This window comes from Cynocephalus volans, chromosome X (genome assembly GCF_027409185.1).
Source record: "Cynocephalus volans isolate mCynVol1 chromosome X, mCynVol1.pri, whole genome shotgun sequence".
Taxonomy (NCBI): Eukaryota; Metazoa; Chordata; class Mammalia; order Dermoptera; family Cynocephalidae; genus Cynocephalus; species Cynocephalus volans.
The window spans coordinates 61506471-61513800 of record NC_084478.1 but is presented as its reverse complement, the minus strand read 5'-3'; the positions used below and the strand labels follow the sequence as shown (position 1 = coordinate 61513800).

General features: G+C 42.2%; 1 protein-coding gene across 1 annotated transcript; it reads right to left on the bottom strand.

The window, feature by feature from the left end:
- Positions 1-6157: 6157 nt before the first annotated feature.
- On the bottom strand, positions 6158-6727 carry DUSP21 (dual specificity phosphatase 21). Its single transcript, XM_063084637.1, has one exon. It carries the CDS (start codon positions 6725-6727, stop codon positions 6158-6160), a length of 570 nt encoding a protein of 189 aa, XP_062940707.1.
- Between the last annotated feature and the right edge of the window lie 603 nt (positions 6728-7330).

Genomic DNA, 7330 nt, shown 5'->3' with positions numbered 1-7330 from the left:
TAACATTGAAACCATAAAAGTACTTGAAGAGCCATGGGATCCTTTTTTCAGTATAATCTTAGAATGCAGAAAAACATTCTGAAAATGACACAGAACTCTAAAGCCATTAAAAAATTAATAAATTTGACCAAATAAAAATAAATAATCTCTGCCTGGCAAAACCACTCTAGACAAAATCACAAAAATGAAAAATTGTGGAAAATATTCAAAATTCTTATGACAGACAAACGCTTCATTTCTCTAATAGAATTCTTACAGATCAGTAAGAGAAAGACTAACAACTGAATAAAACATTGATAGGAGCAGCCAGCTCATAGAAAGAAAAATAAAAACTATTCTTAAAAAAAAAAGACACCACAACTTACTTGTAATAAGAGACATGCAAATTAAAAATAAACTGAGACACCATTTTTCACTGGTCAGAGTGGCAAAGACACAAAAGTGTGATATTATATTGTGCTGTTGAGTCAGGCACTTTCATATATTGCTGTTTTAGGTTTTGATTACATCCATAGTAACCAAACTGGCAATATTTATCAAAATTTAAAATTATGAAATTAGACTCATTATTTCCATTTCTAATAATGTCCTATCGATATATGTGCACATGTATAAAATAATTAATGTACTGCTGTGGCTTGAATGTCCCTTCAAGCTCATGTGGGAACTTAACCCCCAGTATGGTGGTGGAAGGTGGGGCCTTTAAGAGGTGATTGGAGCTGACCAGTTAGCTCATTTGGTTGGAGTGCAGCCTTGTAACACCAAGGTCAAAGGTTTGGATCCCCACGCCAGCCAGCTGTCAAAGAAAAAAAAAGAGGTGATTGGATTTTGAGGACTGTGTCCTCATGAATGGATTGATCCGTTCATGGAGTAATGGGTTGATGGTTTAAGGGGTTGTCATGGGCGGCTCTGACAGCTTTATAAGGAGAACAAGTAAAAAGTTTAGCTCTCTTGCTCAGCCCATTCTCACCACGTGACACCCTGGTTTCCATGGAACCCTGTAGAGTTCCCACCCAGAAGAAGGCCCTCACCAGATGTGCCTCCTGGACCATAGACTTCCCAGCCTCCAAAACTGTAAGAAATAAATTTCATTTATTTATAAATTACCCAGTTTCAGGTATTCTGTTATAAGCAACAGAAACCGACTAAAACTTAGACATAAACTTAACCACAAGTTTATTTACTGAAGTGTCATTTGTAGTAACAAAATTTTGTCAACAACCTAAATGTCCACCAATAATATTCGTCAATAAGAGACAGGTTTCCATGTGTTTTCACTCATATACAGATGCTTAAAAAGTTTATCTCATAGAAGTAGAGAGTAGAGTAGTGGTTACCAGAGGCAGGAAAGAATAATTGATAGAATAGCTAGTCAAGATGATGTTGAATGTTCCTAACACAAAGAAATGACAAATGTTTGAGGTGATGGATATGCTAAGCACCCTGATATGACCATTGCACAGAGTGTGAATGTACCCAAATATCATATTGTACTCCACAATTATATACAAAATGAGTTAAAAAGAGAGAAATAGAGGATAGAATAGTGGTTACGAGAGGCAGAGAAGGGGGAGGGGGCCAGAGAAATGTTGGTAGACTCATACCATGTTACAGTAAGATAGGAAGAATAAGTTCTGGTGCCCTACAGTGACAATAGCTAATAATATTGTATTGTATATTTTAAGATAGCCAGAAAAGAGGATCCTGAATGTTATAACTACAAAGAAATGATACATGTTTAGGTGACAGATATGCTAACTATTCTGATTAGACCATTATACAATATATGCATGTATTGAAACAACAAAGTGTTCCCCATAAACACATACAATGAAAAAAAATAAATTAAAATTTAAGAAATAAATAAAGGGAAAAAAATAAGGGACAGGTTTAATGAATTATGGTTCTTACGTACAATGGAATGCTATACAGTTGTAAAAAAAAATGAGGAGATTCTCTTTTACCAACTTAGCATGATCTGTAACATATATTATTAAAAACAAAAAGAAACTAGGCAGAGAACAGTGTGTGAAGTATGTTACCACTTTGAAAATACAAAAATATATATGTACATATATAATTTCTCATACGTTAGTAAAATATCTTGGAATATACAAGAGAAACTGATAATATTGGCTATATTTGGGGAGGTGAACTTGTTGCCTAGAGAATAAAGGTGAGGAAACTTTTCAATATATATACCTTTATGTGCTCTTTGAATGTTGAATCATTAGTGTATTATCTCTTCAAACATTATAATTTTTTAAATAACAAAATATGATAAAACTTATACATATACTTAGAATCCTACCAGTAGATATACATCTATTTCACTGCTCAGTAGAAAATTGTTTAATTAGAAATCTCAATTCTGTAAAGCAAAAATTATGCAAGCCACATTCTTTGGCCACTGTGTAGTAAAGCTAGAAATAAATGCAAACCCTCACTGTCCCCAGCACAGGCCCCAGTCCTGCCTAAGCTTGGAGCCTCCAGAGTTCAACCAAATTGATCACAGCAGCCTTCTTAACTTGGTCAAGTCCCATGCTCTTTTTACTCCCTCACCATAGAGGCTATCGAAGAGAGAGGCTAACTGCAAGTTCAAATTTTAACCCTGTTAGGAACCCTATTTCAGAAAGTCTTGTAAATACACTTTTTGAACACAACTATGTGACTGAGGCCTTGATCCATCTCTGGATAGAGAGGGCCGCCTGGCAGGGAGTCTGGCCCAAGAACCAAAAGGCTGCCTTAAGATTCATGTTTTCACTGCCTCCTCCCCTCTTATCAGGCAGTTCCCAAAAGGTGATCAAGAGGCCACCTCCCCAACTTCCTATATCTCATTAATAGGGGAATGGTGAAAGTGTATGAGAAGGAGACAGAGGCATCTGAAATTAGCTCTGAAGCACCCATAGGTAAAAGCAGCTCTTTTATTGGGCATCTGTACCTCTTTACTTCAACAGCAGAGATCAGAATGGACAATCATACGATGTCACAGATGTCTCACTGGTAACATAATAGGTATGTTGCTAAATGTTTTAGCAGGCAAAAACTGTTTTAAAAAATTGCCTGTGTACCTCAGGCAAATTTCTTTCTTTTTTTTTTTTTTTTAAAAGATGACCGGTAAGGGGATCTTAACCCTTGACTTGGTGTTGTCAGCACCACACTCAGCCAGTGAGCGAACCGGCCATCCGTATATGGGATCCGAACCCGGGGCCTTGGTGTTATCAGCACCGCACTCTCCCGAGTGAGCCACGGGCCGGCCCTCAGGCAAATTTCTTAACCACTTTAGTACAATGTGAATAATAACTACCTTGAAGGGCTGTTGTAGGGATTAGAGACACTATTTGTAAAGTGCCTAGTACTGTGCTTGGCATATGATAGCATCCTAATAAATGCTAGTTATTTTTCACTATAACTCATATTCTACTTTTAAACTTCTACAATTCTTTTTTTTTCCAGGTGACATGGTCCTTTTCTTCTTCTGTGTGTGTGTGTGTGTGTGTGTGTGTGTGTGTGTGTGTGTGTGTGTGTGTGTGTGTGTGTGTTACAGAGCTTTATGCATAATTGCCCCAAACTGAAAACAACCCTGTTATGGGTCATTGCAGATGTAATGAGTTTTGATGAGATCATATTGGAGTAGAGTGTGCTCCTAATCTAGAACGACTGGTGTCCTTACAAGAAGAGGGAAATTTGGATACAGATATACACAGAGGGAAGACATATGTGAAGACACACTAGGAAAGATGGCCATGTAACCACAGAGGCAGAGATTGGAATGATGCATCTATAAATCAAGGAACGCCAAAGATTGCTGGCAACCACCAGAAGCTTAGGAAGAGGCAAGGAAGGATTTTCCTCCACAGGGTTCAGAGAAAGCATGGCCCTGCCAATACCTTGATTTAGGACTTCTGGCTTCCAGAACTATGAGAAAATTAATTTCTGTGGTTTTAAGCCACACAGTTTTTGGTATTTTGTTAGAGCATCCCTTAGGAAAGTATTACAAACCTTAATATCCTTCAGCAGGTGGATGTAAAACAATCTATGGTACATCCCACAATGGAATACAACATGGGTGAATCTCAAAGACATTATGCTGAGCAAAAGAAGTCAGTCTCCAGAGGTTATATCCTGTATGATTCTATTTATGTGACATTCTGTTAAAAGCAAATCTATAGAGAAGGAAAAAAGGTCAGTGTTTACCAGAGGTTGGGGTGGGGTGAAGGTTTGACTACAAAGGGGAAGCATAGTTTTGGAGTCATGAAACTGCTCTTTATCCTGATTATGGCAGTGGTTGCATGAATTTATGCATGTGTTAAAACTCATAGAACTGTATGTCCAAAAAGAGTTAATTTTATGGTATGTTAATTTAGATCTTTTAAAAATAAAAATACACACACTTATGTATGTATACCCAAATAATTTTCCTTTGAAAAATAATTTTCTCTTGAAAAATAATTTAAAATAAATTTTCTATCTGGGTTTCTGCCAGAAAGCCTGTTTTGTGAGGACTCTGCCATGCAACTGTTGTGTTCTGTGGGCCTGCTTTTCCATCTGTGAAAGGAGGGGATCTGTCTAGAGCAGTGATTTTCACCCCCCGCCCCCATTCCCCAATTGCAGCCTGTGCATTCCCTTTGTGGAAGTGGAGATGGGGATGGGTTTGGAGAAAAAGGGCACTTGTACTTCACTGGGTATGGACCCACAGGTCTGCTTCAACAGGAGCAGTTGTGCTTTTGTCTCATTTTTTTTGTCTAAAAATCTTGGATTAGAGTAGCTAAACCCAAGCCAGAGACCCAGGTACCTGGGGGGTTTGACCAATCCTGGATTCCAGGGCCTGCTTGTGGGACTCACTCATTCATCCCTTCGGCAAGTGCCCCATGGAGCCCAGTGGTTAGAAAGACCGGGATGCTGGCTGTAGCGGTCAGTGATTCTAAACAAGGAGTTTTAGGGGGAGCTGGAACTGTGCTTCTTCATGACCCCTTGGATGCACGTGGATTAAACACAACATAACCTCTGAAAAGGCTCTAAAACTAGTCCTCCTTTGAGGTAGGGTCTGAAAGGACCTTAAACCATTTGTTTGTACACTGGATGATTTTTGGAAGAGCACTTCATAAACAACAAAGGGCTGTGCACAGATAGGAGAAATGACATTATGAGAATGAGTGTGCTGACTCCCAGCTAGCAGAGCTGAAGAGTATCATTGCCCTTTATTCTGAGCATGGAAACATTCATGTACCAGGTACCATGCTAAGGAACCTAGTCCTCACAACAATTCTGTGGGAGAAGGGCTATTGTTGCTTTGACAAGTGAGGCAACTGAGGCCCTGGGAGGCCCCAGGCCACAATGGGAGGAGGTGTCAGAGGTGATAGGGTTCAGTCATGGCCAGCAGCCCCATCCTTCCAAGCCAAGGCCTATGAGAGGAACCCCTGAGGCCTGGTGTCAGGTCTGCTCTCTCTCAGCATATGCCCTGGGAAAAGTACTAATGTCTCTTTTCACGGAGGCTTGTAAGGTATCACCAAGGACACCTTGAGACTTTGTAGTCATCCAATATAGCACTTGAAAAAATATTTTAAAACTTTATAGAATGGAATGGTTTCCTCAATTCCAAAAACTAATGTATAAATGCAATCTAGAAAATCAGAGTTGAGCCACTGTAGCTGGAGGTAGGGATGGCCTGAAGCTCCCCCAGGGCTCTCAGAACACCCCTTGAAGGCCACTTATCCAGGAAGATGGCACTTACAGGGAGAAGTGCAAGGGGTACCATCATGTGTAAGGCTCAGACTTTGGGTTGGGAAGAACCAGATGGGATTCTGGGGCACCCAGACTCTGGCAGGAAGGCTCAGGGTTCCAGACCTGCCACATGCATTGGGTGTTGTGGACAGGTCCATCCGAGGTGGGCATCAACTTCCCCATCCCTGTTCCGGCCAAGCCCCAGCAGCCTGACCTGCCCTCCACCAGGCAAGAAACATTTTCACCATCTTACATTTTATGAATTTTATTCTTTAAAGATAGGGCTCACTACATTAAAAACTTGAGCCCTCCTCCCTTTTTTCTTGCCCGTCCACAAGCCATTATCCAGTTTTCTTTCCCAACAAAGGGAGAGTGTTCAAGTTGAGTCTTGAGGCAGGGTGGGCGGCAGATGTCAGAGCCTGGCCAGGATGGCTCACTCTGGCACCCGGGAAAGGACCTCTTTCTCGTAGACGTCGGGAATTACACCCACCGGTGAGTTGATCATGTGCACGGTGTTCTTACTAAACAGCTTGAATTCGTAACGGATAAGCTGCTCCCAAAAGCCGTTGTTGGGCCGGATAATGGGGCGGCACGACTTGGCCCAGGTGTGGGCCTCCAGCAGCGACATGGAGTGGTATTTCATGAGGTAGGCGAGGCAGAGGGCGGCTGAGCGGCTCACTCCCGCGGCGCAGTGCAGCAGCGTGCGGCCCCGCTTCATTTCCACGCTGTGGATGTGATCAGCAATCGGGTCAAAAAAGTCATAGAGGCACGAGCTGGGAGTATCGGCCACGGGCACCTGTAGGTATTGAATGTTCTCGAAGAAAGTGTTCACCACCTCCACGGAGACATTGATGACTGTGGTGATGTGGTTGCTGGACAGGATGAATTTGCTGTTGGCGACCGCACCATTACCAATGTATAGGCTGCTGGTTATCTGGGAGAGGCCGTGGAAGGAGGTCTGCTGAGCAGCCGGAGATGGAAGGGCACGCGGGGGTGCTGTCATCAAGGCGGTGGGTCAGCGGTCAGTCCGTGCAGGTTCGGTGCTCCACCTCGGGAGTGAGTTCTGGAAAGCGGTGGTGCCGCGAGGTCTTAGGCCAGGCTCTGGGCCGGCCACAGATCACCGCCCTCTCCTCTACTCCCCCTACCCGGCGTCACAATCCCAGCATCGCAATCCCCTACAGCCCGGTTTCCATAGCAATGGCCGCTTGTCCCAGGGAGGACACAGCCACCTGGCCGGGTCTTCAAAGAAACCCCCAGTCGCTTTTCTTTTTATCTTTCTTCATAGTCGTTTATTTTCCAAGGCCTAATTCTTATCTTTTTTGACGTTTTAAAATGTTCTATTACAAGATATCTATTTTACGTTTCAGTTATTAGACCACACTGAACACAAAATCTATGACTGCTTCTATTTCATTAGTGTTGAAGAACAGGGCTTTCTCTGCTCTTTCTGGGCAAAGTAGCAGTATCATATTTTAAATTGGGGAACTGCATTTGGCTCATGTGATATGCTAATCTCTATAAAACTGCAGAGAGATATGGGTTTGGCTGGGCTTGGTGGGCCGGCCTGATACCCTTTTGTTGATTGTAACCATAGAATCATGCTCCT

What these genes read in the sequence shown, in the direction of transcription:
- DUSP21 (XM_063084637.1), bottom strand. Translation starts at nt 6,727, where the DNA reads ATGACAGCACCCCCGCGTGCCCTTCCATCTCCGGCTGCTCAGCAGACC.